At 34.6% G+C, this 17,111-nt stretch overlaps 1 protein-coding gene across 1 annotated transcript; it reads right to left on the bottom strand.

The window, feature by feature from the left end:
- Positions 1 to 1,553: 1,553 nt before the first annotated feature.
- LOC113308008 (protein WVD2-like 4) lies at positions 1,554 to 4,449 on the bottom strand. Its single transcript, XM_026556478.1, has 9 exons — positions 4,265 to 4,449; positions 3,914 to 4,091; positions 3,568 to 3,810; positions 3,419 to 3,477; positions 3,231 to 3,305; positions 3,059 to 3,143; positions 2,887 to 2,958; positions 2,691 to 2,801; positions 1,554 to 2,256 (listed from the first exon to the last, which is right to left on the bottom strand). The coding sequence occupies exons 2-9, from the start codon at positions 4,073 to 4,075 to the stop codon at positions 1,825 to 1,827; spliced, it is 1,239 nt and encodes a 412-aa protein (XP_026412263.1). The 5' UTR covers positions 4,076 to 4,091; positions 4,265 to 4,449; the 3' UTR covers positions 1,554 to 1,824.
- Positions 4,450 to 17,111: the final 12,662 nt, after the last annotated feature.

The following is a 17,111-nucleotide window of genomic DNA, read 5'->3' on the forward strand; positions in this document are numbered from 1 at the left end:
CATATCTGAATGTGGAAGTGGGGCCACTTCATATGAGAATGGAGTTGATTCTCTAGAGCATTATGAGAAACAGGATATGTCCAGGGCCAAATTGGACAAAATGGCATGAACTTAACTACACTTGGAGGATATCAGGCGTGGTTGTTATCACAAATTGTACTAAACGCTAGCAGTTCAAGACATGGCGTTCACTGTTTCTAGCAAGTAGTTTCGGTAACTTCTCACTAAGCAAGGGTTTCTAACAAGTAGTTTCGGTAACTTCTCACTAAGCAAGGGTTCAAGACCTCATGGACACCTTTGCCTAAATGGTATTTTCCTTATTCTGCTTTTTCGTTTTTTACCGAGATTTCATTCATGTGGGGGATTGTTGGAGAAAAATGAGTTTTTAATAAAAGAAGTTTTAGTCTTGCCGTGGTTTGATCTTAGGACCTAAGGGTTCTATGGATGCCTACCCATTTCTTTGAGTGAATGAATCTCTCTTTAGTCCCACATTGGATATAATAGAGAAGGAGCTCCACTTTATAACCATAATTCTATGGATATATTGACAAACGAAGGTGGAAGGGGTGGGCTAAAATATATTTGCCCCAAACCATGCGATATGCACCAACCAAGCCTTATGTCTACACGAATTTGTTTTTGAAAGTTTTTTATTTAACAGTTTTATTATTTATGGGAGGATTCCTTTCACGTTTTATTGTTTTACAAGAAACAAAAAACTTGATTTACAAGAAACAAAAAACTTGATTTACAAGAAATCCGAAAACCTAGAGGTTAATTTTCTCATATAAATACTAAAGGTTTTCATAGTTGAGAGACATACGAAGAGCAACTTATTTTCGGTTTTATTTTCTTCATCTTCTTTATTTTGCGCGGCGTAGTTTTATTCCAATCCCTGTTGCTAAGTTCAAGAGTGGGTAACTTGCGTTGTGCTAACTCAAGTTATATCGGGCAGTCTTATCCTGGACACATCTTCGCTGTGAGGGGTTTAGCATTACTCATCTCGAGTATACCCGCGAACTAATGTGTTAAGGACAACTTGTTGAACCTGTGATTCTGCCCTTGTCAAGTTGTTTTGGTAGAGTTGTTTTGATTCGGTTCTTTACATACTTTGATACATCCAACGTGTTGTTAATTGTTGCAAGATTCCAACAATTTGGACATGACAATAAAAGTTTATTCACGAATGTAAATGCTGGTTCGCCTCTATCACCTTGGCAGTCTTCTACTTTGTTAAGTAGGTGTGTTAACTTATATGAAATGTGGAAATGTAATTATGTACCTAGAGTGTGTAATATAGCGGCAGATTATTTTGCCAAAGATGTGCGCTAGTTCTCTAACTGTGAAGAATGGTGGGTACAACCCCCAACCCCCAGTTCAAAAAAAAAAAAAAAAAATTTGAAACCCCTATGAAGTAATTCCACTGTTTCCCTGGTAAACCTGCAATTCAAAAATATGTGATAGGAGCGGATCTTCGTTTTTCTATTTTTTGGTTCTAAAGCACTCCATGGTTCAATGCAAACAACGAAGTAAAATTTTAATGGCATTTTCAATAAAATATAGAAAATGTTGGTATCCACTGTCATTCCAATTTTCAGATATTCCCAGTTTATCAAAAAAGTACTGAAAAGGTACAACCACTCTTTACAAATTAACTTTCTTTCTTTGTTAGACGCACTTGGGTAAACTATAACAAGACACGGATGCAAAATGAAACAAAAAGAGAAGAAAATAGCATCATACAAACTCACTCATTTTCTATTCACAAGACCTTGGGACATCCAATCTGCCCAATGTAAGCACACAAGACGGACAGTCAAACTTTTAACCTTTGATGGAAACTTCCACTGGAGTAATCTCAGCACTAGGTAAATTCAGAATCGTTTCATTTGCAACAGGATCCTTGGTTGCTTCCAACTCACCAGTTACTTCAGTTGCTGATGAGTTCCCGATGGATGTGCCTTTGTCCTCAGCTTTGTTTACTTCCAGGTTCTGGTTATCATGTTCTCCTTTGTTTTGCTTCGAGTTGATGGATCTCGATTTCTTGGATGGAAGTTTGGTGAGTGATTTCCGAATGGGGCCTTTCGAAGCAGCAGAATCTTTGTTGGAGTTGGTTTTAGTCAAGCTGTTTCGATCCAAATATGGCCTTGAACGTGGGCTCTCCACAACTGCACTGCTTGAACAATTGTCGGAAGCAGCAACCGCGATTTTAATGTGCCTCCCAAGCTTTGGAGATACCGCACGAGTCGTAGGAAGCTATCAATTTTAAGGATAAATTGAATGTTAATCCTCTTGAGAACTCTGCATGTAAAATATACTACTACAGTCTAGAGTTCACCAATGTTGGTAACAAAGAAACTTTATGCGGTTAAACACTGAAAGCCACAAGGGAAACAAAGCAAAGAAAACAGCATAAACCCAACACCCCTATAAATTCATAACCAGACAAAACCCCATAAAATATCTCCTAAACGTTCATTAATATCATCAACCTACTCTTCCCCAAATTTTTAAAATCTTTAATCATAGGGAAGATATATAGTATCTTTATTAAGGCTAGTGTTAAAGAGTTCATCTATATGCTTCAAAACAAAAGAAAAGAATCTTGAAAAACCTCATTACTGCAGAGAAGTAGCACTTTCCTCTTTTGTCAGGGCAATATGTCTGTAGTGAGGAGTTGGAATAATTACCTTCCTTAGTTCAGTCTTTGGCGGAGGAGGTTCCCTATAAAAACTTGGCATTGGACTAGCAACAAATGTCATGCTTTTACGTAGCTGTCTAAGTTCTGCATCTTGGGATTCCTACAAGATAACATCAAGTGGATTAGATACGAAAAGAAAAGTGAAATTAACAACTTGCAAGTCCATCAAAATGGCTTCAACATACCTTTGATTTCGCCTGCAAGTTTTTCCTTTCTAGCTCCTGAGCGTGACTTTTCTCTTCTAGCTTTTGACAGAACTGGAGTGTATAAACCAGAGTCACTTAGTAACTTATCAAGGGTTTCGTAAGAAAATATGCTAAAATGTAAATTATGAAAAGGTCCACACTGTATTCACACCTCCTTCCGTTTTTCAGCGCGCTCTACCACTCTGAAGGTGAACTCAGGACAACTTCTCCTCCGTGATCCACCAGGAGTAATGCTTCTGTTCCAGCAACTGAATATGTTAGTAATCCAAAGATATAGAGAACAAAGAAGGAATAGGAATTCGAAGTCAAAGAGAAGACAATACGAGGTGGAGACAGCGTCTTCATCATCTCTAATCAACGACAACCGTGCAATTGGCTTGGTAATTTGACCACTCAAACTGACATAACAAATAAATCAATTTAGTGACATTTGAAGCACGGCCCATAATTGAGATACACGCATAGGTTCACATTGAAATGATAATAACTGTGCTTGGTGTTAAGAACTTACTCATTGGCTTCAGAAGGTAAGGAATTTACAACTTCGTCTGACGAGCTAGATTTCCTAGCCTGGTTTCATATATATAAAGACTCATCAAAAACAAGCATAATGAACACATAAAACGCATAACCAAGCAAAAGTCAGGACAAATTGCATACGGTAGAAAGCCGACTCTTTGAATTCCCATCTGTGCTACTCCCTCCAGTTGAAACTCGTCTTCTATGAGATGACCCCGAACTATTGGAGACTGATTGTTTTGTGAAAGATTGACTCTTGGTAAGGTTCGGCTTCTGAATTCGAGAAACCGAAGTTTGACCTTTTCCAAAAGAGATTTGACTCTTTGGCGCTGTTGTTTTAATCTTCTTCAAGTTCATACCATCAACTTGATCACCTTCATTTTTCTACACAGACATATTAAAGCTTTAACAAAAAATCATCCAATATAAAAAATAAAACGACAAAACGAAAATAGTTGATTAGTAGAGTGCACGGCGTGGCATATACCTTGGATTGACTTGAGCGGTTACTCGTAGAGGCGGCGTCATCCAGCTCCACCACAGCAGAAGAATTAAGACCGTCGTTATCATTATTATTATTTAATAAATCCTCGGAATCTCCTTTAACCTCTAAAACATCTTTAACGCTAGTTTCGTTCCTAGTATCCATTGATAACTACAGGTAGCTGCCAATAAGAAGAAGATATGAGGGGGAAACTCAATTTATAGCATCATTCAAGACAATCACTGAAAATTAAAACGAGGGTTTATGATGACAATCAAACTCCCGATATTCTAATTGATCATCGTAGGAAAAAAAAAGAAAAGGAAAAAGAAATGGACAATAGTAATAAATTACCTCCACAATCAAGGGCAATTAAGTACGGATGCAGGAGGAGGAACAGGAGAGATTCATTTCAGAAGCATCAGAATTTGTTTGTTGACTGTTTATTTGAAACCCTCTCTGTTATTTTCCTCGGCTACAGAAGCAGAGTAAACAAGGTGGGAGAAACGAGAAGAAGAAGAAATCCGTCCCGTTGCGAAAAATCAGTTTAATTATAATTAGAAAGATTAGAAGATCTGTTCCACTTAAGTAGACATGGTCAACATTCACAAAAAAGAAAACTACCATGTGTTTGTTCCGAAATACCCATTTCGGCTTTTGCTTATCGTCCCTTTTACTTGATTTTCTAATGAGGGTATTTTCGTCAAATAAAATAATATATTACTCTACGGGCAAATTATGTTTTCTCTTTTTTGTAATGGATAAAGAATTTGATTTGGTACCGGCAAGTTTTGGGTCACTGGTATCAAGAATCAAGAACCAAAGCCCTTTTCCAATAGCGAGTACCAGGTCGGCCGGAGATAAACGACGAAACGATCTTATCTACAGAGATGCGATGAAAGTTTTTACACTGGCTATCTGCAGGCCTCAACGCAACCTACCCGACGAAAATTTTCAGGTCACTGGTATCACCACCCGCAAATTTTACCATTATATTGCGATAACATGAGCCTCCTGTGCAGATTATGTTAGGATTAGGATTACGAAGGAAGGGAGGGTGGCGATGAGTCGTTGAACAAATGACTAATCAAAAGTGTTTATGGTGTGGCATAAAAACAAACCAAATGATTGGTCCCACGATCATCATATTCTACAGTGAATGGACTTGTCCGCCTAACACTATTAGCTGGATGATGAACGTGCGCGCGATGATGGAATATTATGGTGCTAAGAATAATCCAATACCAACCGAGATTAGCTACAAATCTCAACCGTTGAATTTCAAACAACTATCAAAGCTATAACCAGTCAAGTCAACCGGCCAAGTTGTTTGATTCTCTTTATAAGGTTGGTGCGGATGCACTTTTATTGTTTTGTTTGTCAAGATTTAGAAATTTGTTGTGGATAGTAACCTTTGCCTTTGGGATCAAAATCATCAAACTGGGTTGACTACTAGTAGTTTCGGCCACATGATCATGATGCATTAGTTAAAATCCGACATTCCGACAACATTAGTAAGAAGCCGATCTAGTCAACCACAGTACGTGCAACACACTCCCGTTCCAAATACTTAACTAATACGTGCAACATTAGAGTCTGGACTGCAAAAATTCGAGCTTGTAAAAAAAAAAACATTTGCTTTTTTCTTTTGTAATTTCGATGCAATATCTTTTTCGCACACAATTCACAAGATTTATAATAATTTTCTACAAAACTCAAAATACAATGAATTTAAAACTAATATTTTAATGTTATATTCCTCTTACAAAATTCTATATTCCGACTGAAAATGACCATAATCCAACATCTTATCATCTATTTTTAACAGTTGGTTTTCAAATTGGTAAATGATGATGTTATACGTTCGGATTGTGCTAATTTTTTTTAAGGGAATATAGAGTTTTCTAAGAAGAATATATCATCAAAATATTAGCTTTAAATTTATTGTCGTTTGATTTTTATAGAAAACTTGGCGCAAATCATGTGAGAAACTCAATATCAATTATAATAGAGATTGATTACATTACTATCATCCTATGAAAATTATGAAATCAATTTTATATCTTCTCATTAACAAAAACGGTTGTGAAGAAATTCATATAAATATCAAAAGTGGTTTTTTTCCCTTCTCTTTTCTCATCTGTTTCTCAAATAAATAAATAAAATTTCTAGAGCCTTCGCATCTTTCTTGCTCAGATTTGGATTTTCGTTGTTTTTTTTTTAAGTTTCAGGTAATAATTAGTTGAGTAAGATGTTTTTACATCGTTTTTGATGTCTCTCGGCACATTTCTTCGTTGTTTTGGGGCAATATTTCTTCGTCATTGTGTGGTGAGTTCTTCAACTTTTTAGAAACAGAGGGAGTATAATGGATAAGGCTGCACATGGTTCAGTTTTCAACCAAGACCAAACCTGGTCCAGACCGACAAAATATATATATATATATATTCAACTGTCACTTTGCGGTTTTCAGTTGATCGAGCGATAAACACTTTATTGCCAACGACTAGTTCTCCCCAACGACTTTCAATATATCCCATATATATGACTCATCCCATTTCAAAATCATACGATCTACACCAACCTTCTATAAAAATATTCCACTCTCACTATCTAAACTCAATCAATATGCCTAATCCTAACTTTATTATAGACGAAGATTTATCTCTTTGCAGAAAGTACGTAATATATTATCCGAAAAGGGGTGAAGAACGAGCCCAAGTTGGTTTAGCGAGTCAGAGTTATTGAAGGAAAGTTCATGAGACCTTCTACAATGACACAAGTGACCCTCGCAATCAGGATCGTGCACAAAAGTTTTGTTAATTTTTTAAAATAAGAAAACAAGTAGAAAACCTTATAGCTTTAGTTTGGATTGTAAGTCGATATAGGCTTAGGAGTGAAACTTACGATGAAATTGGTGTGCGATCTCGAGAGGAATGGCGAAGAAGCATCTCTTATTAAATAAGAATACAATCAGATTAAATGGACGGAATTAGTTCCGGAATATATTATCATCTCTCCCTTATACATAAACTAAAAATTGATATCTTTGCGGTTGATGACCCTTTCTCTTCGCGGTTTACTTGTAATTGATATCTTGATTTGTATTAGGGTTTTGATTATCTTTGTATTTTGATGTTTTTGTTATTTTTGCAATCGAACATGTAATAACTATTCTGATTTGAATAAATTGAGATACGTCGTTTGACCAAAAATAACAATAAAAGAATCATATGAATCATTTTTTTAATATAAAAGCACTTCTTAATTTTTATGTTCACCTCCTAAATTATATCTTATACATATATTCTTAAAACAATCCCCTAAGATAACTCTTTACTTTATGTACACCGATCTTTTACCACCGTTCCAAAACCATCAACAATACAAAGATACTAATAGATACGGAAATTTCAGTTTCCAGGGGTATTTTCTTTTTCCTCCCCAAAAAAGATTGTCAATTAGCGTTACCTTCACAAGAGATTCAATATTAGCAAATCCTCTTAGCAATAAGTTTTCCATCCATTTTCCACTTAGTTGAATTAACAACATTAAACACCTGGATTAAAACCACACGTGGCATACCCATTACCTAAACCCTCGATTCAAATGACCAATTTGGTACACTTGGACGACCAAGTATGAACAAACTGTTTATGGTCATATTTTTCCCACAATATGACCGTTAAACAGTCACTTTTGACTTCCTTTTCTTCGTCTCTTCGATTTGATCCTATATAAATGATCTTCATTTAAAAACATCAAAAAGAACACTGCGATTTTTCCTGAAGTGCGCGATTATTGTTGTTATAAGTAGATCAAGCTTTACATGCGATGGAAGACTCATCATCAAGGTCTACATGTAATGTTAGTAGATCCATTATTAGAGGAGGCGTATCTCAAATTAGTATATTTTCATAGAGGAGGTAAAACTAATTGCTATTTTTACAAAAAAGAGATAACATTATATTTATGTTTATAGTCTCACTGTGGTTGTTAAATTTGTTAACTTCTTATTTAGTCATGCAATGTCCATACCTTTATTCAAAGCGCTGAAAAAATGATGGGACAATATAGGACTTAGGAAGCAATAGTTGAAGGTAACAAGGGAATGAAATTTGTGAAGTACTTAAATCAACCCAATTGTGATGGGTTTGAATGGTTAAATGGAGCTTCTGAATCACCAAGAACACTCAAATAACAGTTAGATGATGGGTGTTTCAAGTGTGGTAGTGATTCTTATTAGGTTTCACAATGTCCAGAATCTTCACCTACATCAAAGAAAGAAAACAATTATGTTGAATGTAGTGATCAATGTTTTGTCAAGGGGAAATACGATCTGAAAAAAAACTCCAATGAAAATGATAATTGATTAGTGAAATTGTATTTGCAGATTTTTGTGAAAAAGGTTCATTGATTTTTTAAAAGACGCAAAAACAGGAGATCATCATCTAATATAAAATGTAGTTACTCAAATGATTTTAAGTTTCATGCAATAGCATATGTACTAATGAAATAAAAAGGAGTATTGACCAGTGATTTGTAACCCCAAAAAAAACAAACCAAAATGCTCAGGAACAAAGAGTTTTATAATTTCCCGTGAAACGAACAAAAAGAAAAAACCTTATACTGCAAGTGAACTAAGGCATCCATCTTATTGGTTTGAAGACTTGAAAGTTTGGTCTGTTTGGTTCCTCAATTTATCATGCATAGATTCACATATTTTATGATAGTTACTAATAGGAGCAGACCTTGTAGCTGACATAGGTGGTGCAAACCTCCTCCTTCCACTAATAAACGATGCCCCTTCCTTGTGAACTGTTGTTGTTTTTGTTGTCTGATACTCAAAGCATCTGCCTCTCCCTTGTGGTGGTGCAGAAGTGATAGGTGGCCTCCGCCCCACAACCATTTTAAATTTATGAATATCACCAACTATAATATCTTTTCTTATTTTCCAACTTTCAAAAGAAAAACTTACTGACCAGAAATCAATTTGATAAATTCAAAATATTTCATGAGGGAGGTTGAGGCTGATAAGTCAGTTGATCATTGCTAATTTCACAAGGTAAAAATTCCAAAATTTCACGTCAACTTTGGTTATTAAGGATTTTGAAATGTTAGCTATGCATATGTAACGGTCAATTAGTCAAATTTTTATTTTTAACCTCCCTAAAGTAAAGTCGTAGCTTGTTACTATTTTTATCGTTTCCTCTCGCTTGTTTAGAGTGGTATAATTTTTTATACCCTCCCTTTTTAACCAATTAATCTTTTTAATTGATAAAAACAAAAAGTAAATTAGAAAGTTTAATATTAAAGAACGCAATGATAGTCAAACCAATGTAGATTTTTTCTTTCTTTGCTATAAAAAAAATTTCATTGGAAAAAGAAATTACATTGTAGAGTTGAAGAAGTCATGGACATTTCTCATCCATTCTCATGTGTATCTAGACCTTCTACAAAATTTAACTTCTTTATCAGCCGTAAAGGTATGATTCATGTTTAAGAATTCAAATTTAATAAAATTAAAACTAGAAAGAACAGTTTTACAGTCCTCTATAACGGAATTGTTATACCAGTATAAATGATTATTATCAGAATCTAAATAATCTATCATTGTTTTTTAGAATCACTAATGAATTAAAGAGAATCGTTTCCCTTATCCCTTTCCCAAATTGCGGTTTCTAGTAAGGCAAGGCTTTCGCTTCTTTAGCACCCATTACTATTCGTGCTTTAATTTTGCATCCAAGGTAGTTCCCTGCAACATCATTCATGATCATATACCAGTTCTTGTCATATGATACTTCTTGCCAATAGAAGCATCATTGTAAATTATAACACATTCTTATGGCAGTATACAAGTAATTGGGTCGAGAGTCTATTTCTTAATAAGAAGTAGGACAAAATTAACATGTGGATCTTCAGAATTCAAATACGACTCAGTGTCATTGACCAATTTCATAGCTAGTCTGGCTGTAATCTGGTGATTTAGAGCCTTTCCTTGGAAAATATGGTTTCATTTGTCTCTCTAAATGCTCCAAGCAATATAAAAGACAACACCAACTTTATCTTGCAAGTTGGTAGAACACAACCATTTTGTAACCCAATCCTGAAGACTGATATCCATATTAATGTCTTGTATAATGAGATTTGAATGAGGAGTTAGAGACCAGACAATTTTTGAAAAAGAACGTTGAAGAAGAATATGCTCAAGTGTATCATGTGAAACTGAATCACACATACTACAAGTAGTATCTCAACTATTTATGAACCTGGCAAGGGTGGTTTTAGCAGAAGGATTTTCTCATTGCATTTTCAGATAAAATCTATACTTTTTGAAGAATTGGTAATTTCCACAAGGACTTATAGGTGGTTTATTATTCTAGGGGTTGTACTTGTCCATGTATGCAATTGGACATGAGATGATTTATATGCAAACGTAACAAAAATTTAATCATTCTTTGGAAGTGGCCAAATAAGTCCATCCTCCCCTGAAAAAGGAATCCTAGATGCAAGAATGTTTTGAGCATTTTTTGGAGTGAAGAATGCTTTCACAAGTTCTGGTTTCCAATTTATAGTATTCTCATCAATGAAAGTAGACACCGAATAATTGGGGTTTGGATTTTCTATGTCCAGATGCATCTGGAACCCACTTATATCTGAGTGCAGAAATGTTATGACCATTCCTAACCTCCCAATGAGAGAGTTATGCAAGATAAAGTGAAGATTAATACATATACTCCTCCAAACCCAAGAGAAAACCACGTTCTTGGAATAATGTAGAGGATGGCAATTTTTAAAATGCTTGCATTTAAGAATTATTACCCACAAGTCACCTGGGTTATGAATTCTACTACAAGAAGTTTTGGACAAAAGAGACCAATTAACTTGCTTAAGATTTTTTAAAACCTAAGCCACCCTGATATTTATGGGAGCATATTGTCTGTCATGGTTTCAAGTAAATGCCCTCAATTTTAGACTTACCCACCAAAAATCTCTTTGAGATTTTTCCATTTTATGGATGATGTTATCATGTATAATAAAGGTGTTCATGTTGTAGACAGGTGAAGCCTTCAACACATGTTGCACCATGACCTTCCTACTTGGTTCAAATGTTTACCTTTCCATTTTGCCACCCTTTTATCAAATTGATCAATAAGATGGTTCAAGGAATCCGTTTTAGATTTAGTTATGAAAATAGGAATGCCTAAGTTCATGTAAAGAAATCTTCTTGACATTAAGAGATCTAATAAGCGAAACAGCTTAATCAAGACATTGTTACTAAAAAAACAACCAGATTTTTGAAGGTTAATGATTTGACCAGAGATAAGACTAAAGTCTTTGATCAAGTCCATAAGGTTTTTTGCTTCATCATGTGAAGTTTAGCAAAGATGAGGCAGTCCTCGGAAAAAAGTAAATGACTGATACTAGGAGTATCTTTGGTAACCTCCAGACCAAGAATCAAGTTATTTTTCTCAGCATGAATGAGATACCTAGAAAATGACTTCATACAAATGGTAATATTAGAAAATTGCTCGGTTGAACCCGCCAAGAGTTGGTATGTCAAGGTTGGTTGTCATGTTTTCATTCCAAAACTCAAGGTCACTTGATTAGATTACTAGAGTCAACTTCGATAGGTTAGATTAGGAAGTCTAAAAATATTGAGAACTCGTGTTACACTGAAGAACGTGAAGAAATATCGACATAAATGAACACATCATCCTTCTATTTGAGGTTAGTAATAAAAGAATTGAATTGTTTCTATTTATATATACATAGCTTCGAAGTCGTTTATATCGAAAATATAACATGCGAAGTTATATATATGAATCTCTAGTATTAAAGACTTGATCATTTCATTTTGATCAAAGTGTCAAGGAAGAATACACAAGTTGTATCAAAATTTTGGTGTACTGAATTACGGAGTATAAAGTTTATCTTTTGAACTTCATAATTGCGACATAGACACTATCTTTGTAACTTGTTACTAGATTATGTAATGAACTTTAGGTTGATTTCATGCCTAGAAACCTATGTTTAACTACATGAGTTTAAGGAAGAAAACTTGCGAAACTTGTTTCGTAGTTGAAAGGAATCTATGGGATTGGTGGTCCGATTCCTAATGGGTATCTGTAGCAGGACCGATCTCTATTGGGGTATCTATATCATGAACAATCCCTGTTGGGGAATCTTTAGCAGGACTGATCCATGCCTTGGGGATCTATAGCAGGACCGGTCTCAATAATAATTTCGTACTTCCGATTTCCATATGTATTTTAAGGTTTATGTGAATATCTGAATATGAAATTCAATTTAGGAAAGTTCAAGATGTGGACATAATTATTAATTTGAACAAATGCTAAAATCTTATCTTTCGTCGTTCAAAGATATTCCTTAATACTCAAGGTGAGATTCCAAACTGAAATATTTGAGAATCTTTTAATTAGGATTTTCTAATTTATATGTTTTATTTTCCCAGTAAGTAAAACATATCTCTGAAAGATATATTAGTAAAGTATATATTTATATGCTAGCTAATATTGAGTTTTCATCTATGAGGGATTTCAGTTTATTAGTTGGATATTAGCTGGAATTAGGCAAAACTGAAAATTGGTGTTAATTGCATATCTTTTGATATTTTCAGTAGTGGAAATTCCTTGGTGTCCAAACTACATTGGTCTGTAAATAGTGAAGTTTGCTTTTCTTACAAACTGATCCTAACACCGGCACTTCATTTTATAGTCAGAGTGGTAGCCGACTAGTAGTACTACTAGTAATACTATTCTAGGGAAGAAAGTAACCTAATCAGGAGAAATCTCTTACATCCGCTAGTTTAAAATATTCCGTGGGATCAAGAAGCGTCTAGATAGTACCTTTGATGGGAACTAGAATCGTATTGTTATTTTAGTTTTTGATTATTAATTTGATTGACTAACAATGATTGAATCTTGATTGCACCTAGTTTGTTTATTCTAAGAAATTCTCTTTTGATACAAGGTCACTCAAATTATATCGAGGATCGACATAGTTCATATATATCTTTAGATATGACAGACTCCGTATTGTGCATGATCCATACAAGGGAATCAAGTTTGTTTGTGCAGGTATATTGAAGAATAAAGATTCGAAGACAATAAGATTTTTTATTCGTTTCTAATCTTTGTGATTTACTTTGTGCATACACTTGATTGGTTGGGATCCAACGAGTTTAATTATATTTCATATTCTTTTTGTGTAGATCGATGATCTATCATTTGGTGGTCTTTTTCAGGATCCGGATTTGATAGGTTGTGAACCTAGATCTGATTATATTGATAATTTAGATCTTGGTTGATCTAAATCGAACAAAGGAGTTTATATTATTTAAATGGAAGAACATTTGTTTAACTCAACATATATCTTTGATTTAATTCTCGAGATTTAGAGCGGTTACCGAATACAGATTAGTCCTTTAATGTTTCAGAATACGGTTCAAAGGTGTAATACCCGATTCGGCAGGTAGGGTTCGCCGAATGGAATATAGGTAATACTTTGTCCTTTCCTAACACCGAGGCCTTTTCAGCATAATTGGTTCCAGAGTTAGCAGAAACCTCTGCAGTTAAGCGTGCTCGGGTGGGGGAAATCCAGGGATGGGTGACCTTCCGGGAAGTTACTGCTGAATATAACCGCAGTGGTGCCCGTTGAAAACCCGACATTACCGGATAACCGCAGTGGCTAAGTGGAGACAATATCGGTGGAGGGTCGGGTAGTTATAAAAGGAGTTTGAGTCCTTGAAGTCTCCACAAGCGTTTGAAGCGACTTAAGATAGTGGACTTTATATTAGGATTTACGTGTGTTGACCAAATTGGTAGTAGGCGCAGCGATACTGAGGGAACTAGATAACTTGGAGTTAGTTTACTTGGTCTCAACTATACGAATTTGGTAGTAGTCATTGTATAGCGGGTTAATTATGAGACTATTCAAAACTGGACTAGGTCCCAGGATTTTTCTGCATTTGCGTTTTACTCATTAACAAAATCTTGTGTCGTGTTATTTATTTTTCTTTCCGCAATTATAATTATGGTTTTAGTTATAATTAAATTAAATACAGTTGTATGCAAACCAAACATTTGGGTTTGATCCCTATAGTTAGGTTAGGTTTCGATACCTATTATACATACCAAGTGTACAACTTGTGGTTGCTATCTTCTTGACAGTCTCTATCTATAATAGATCACACAAGGTGTGTGTCGTATAAGTTGATATCAAAAATATTGTGGTGTACTTGGTATCCTCGCCATTTCAGATAAATGGGTATGGAAACAAGGGATCTTCTTGTCTCATGCCCCTAGTTATTCTATAAGATTTGTATGGAGATTTGTTTAATATTACAGATATGCTAGTGGTATTAATGCACTAGTATATTAACTCACACTAGCGCTCAGGAAAACTAAAAACTTCAAGAACATACTTAAAAAAAGGAACTCAATCTCGTCAAAGGCCTTAGACATGTCTAGTTTAAGCCATATGACTCCCCGTTTATCTTTTTCCTTTTCCTTTTCATAGTGTGCACCAATTCATGACATATAATGACACTGTCTTGAATATGTCTGTTTGGGACATAAGCAGTCTAAAAAGGACTTATCATTTTGCTCAGGAGTAGTTTCATTCTATTACAATAATTTTAGAAATCGTTTTGTAATTAGAATTGCACAAGGATATGGGTGTGAATTCAGATGGAGTTGAAGGATTATTGGTCTTAGGAATTAAAGATAAAAATACATGATTCATTTCTTTTAAAAGATGTTTGGAATCAAGTAAATTGTTAATAGTTTTCCAAACATCTGTTATTAGGAGATCAATATTCTCTTTACTCTTTATAAAACTCAAGACGAAAACCATCGGGCTCTGGAGATGTCCAAGGTGTCATTTTTTTTAATAGGAAAATAAGAATGATTTTATTTCTTAATCAGATAAAATATTATTCTGGTCACTCTGAATCATTATGTTGATCCAAGTAGGCCAGTCATTATACCACTCCAATCTATCTACCTGAGTTCTTGCAAATTTTGCTAAAGAGTCTGCAATGCCATTTGCATCCTATGGACATAAGAACAGGTCCATGAATCAAAATAAGAGAGAATAATCAAATTATCATTGATGATATTATGTGTTGCCACCGATGAGGTGTGACCCTAGATAGCTTTCACCACATTGATACAATCACCTTCAAGATGTATATTCCTTAGTCTTTTTTCCTTAACCCAAACACCCGCCTCTAAAGCTCCCAAAGCCTCAGCCTGCTCCGGATCTATTGCTCCTATTGAGAGACATCCCACTTTATTATATTCTCCTGTAAAATTTATGGAGATTAGTTCAGGGTGTCATTTGGTTAATAGTATCAATGATTTTCTGCTTACAAACAAGTTTAAGGAGGTCGGAATTATCAATGTTAGAGATGCAAGGTTCTATGCAGTTTTAAAATTTATTATTCCTATAAGGACTTGAAGTAGTCCCTATAGAACTAATATGATTGACCAGTAGGGTTTCCAGATTAGCTCTATCATTTATCCACCGACCATTGTACCATTTGAGAACACTAATGTGATTACAACAATTTTTTCTATTGGAGTATTTGTGCTAAAATCCAATATTTATATCAAAAGACTTGAAGAATTCTTGTCTAGATTTTGGGCATAAAATTCTCTTGAAACTTTTGTAATGTTGAAGAGCAAATTCTAATTGTTTTATCAATTCCACATTCTCAGTAGTATAAGGTAGACTATTCAAATTGTGGAGATGATCACCAAGAGTTCTGACCTTATGATCAATGTTACCAAAATGCTTAATATCCCAATCTTTGAGATCATGTTTGACGAATCTAAGCCTATTGTTTAATTGGTATGGAGGAGACCCTATGATATTTTTAGAGTAAGCATTTTTTATAACTTCTCTAACAAAAGGTTATCTACCCAACATTTGAAATATCTTTAGGGCTTGCTACCTTGGTGAGATATGAAATTGGTCTCCAAAATAACAGTGATGTGGTCACTGGCTATAGTATCAATATGGTAAATAGTAGCGGAACCATAGTGGTTTAGCAAGTGACGATTACCCAATGCCATGTCAAATCTGGTACAAATAAGTAAGCACCAAATTGTCTATTATTTTAAGTATATTGAGTACCAATATAACCTAAATTAGAAAGATCAGAACTATCTATAACATTTTGAATTTTTGGAAATTCAACAGTAGTAGGTGAAGTGAAGGTAGATATTTCATGGGCTTACATAGTAATATTAAGATCACCTATGATAATCCAAGGAAGATTAGCTCTATAACCGATTTCACCAATATAATTCCATTATCGGACTTTCTCATCATGGTATAAAGAACCATAGAGAAAAGTAATAAGAAATTCCGGTTTACTAGGATCATCAGAAATCATAACATTGATCATCTTATCAGTATTATACACAATTTGACATTGAATTACAGATTTCCAAAAAAAAGCAATGTCCCCGACAAGATCAATGTCATTGATCATGTTAAATAGGTCAAACCAATATAGATAATGTATAGTTAAAACGGGTAGGATGGAGCAATGTTGTTAATTTCGGAGTCTCGGTCGGGACCCAGATACTGGGATAACTTTATCTCTGGGAGATTCTCGGTGATAATCTTGGAGTAACTAGCAAAACTTCATTTTCGAATTTTATACATATAGTTTGTACATCAAGCATTTTTAACACATTTTTCACACATAGTTGTGTATAGATATAATGAAATACCATAAATTTTTAAAAATTGAAATAAGTCTTTATTCAAAATAGTAGGACCAAGGTTTTTAAATCGTGAATCGAAACGTGAATCGTTTTTCTATTTTCACGAATCGAATCGCATGTTGAATCGTGAATCGTAGATTCTTGGTTTATTTTTGAATCGTATTTTGGTTACAAATAATATAGATTTATGGAAAACATTTGGCAATAATCATAACTTATAATTTTATAAGTAGTATATATCGTTAAATATAATCACCAACAGATGAGTTGGCACAACAGTAGTATGGTTAGTCTCATAAACCTCATGTCCCAGGTTCGAATCCTTATATCCTCTTAGAGGAAACGATTTAGGGACTCGATTCAAATCGAGTTGAGAATATTTGAAGCGAATCGTACGAGTCAACTTGGTCAAAAGAGTCCAAATCGTAAGTCAACGTCGGTCA

Source organism: Papaver somniferum, chromosome 9 (genome assembly GCF_003573695.1).
Source record: "Papaver somniferum cultivar HN1 chromosome 9, ASM357369v1, whole genome shotgun sequence".
In the NCBI taxonomy this organism is placed as follows: domain Eukaryota; kingdom Viridiplantae; phylum Streptophyta; class Magnoliopsida; order Ranunculales; family Papaveraceae; genus Papaver; species Papaver somniferum.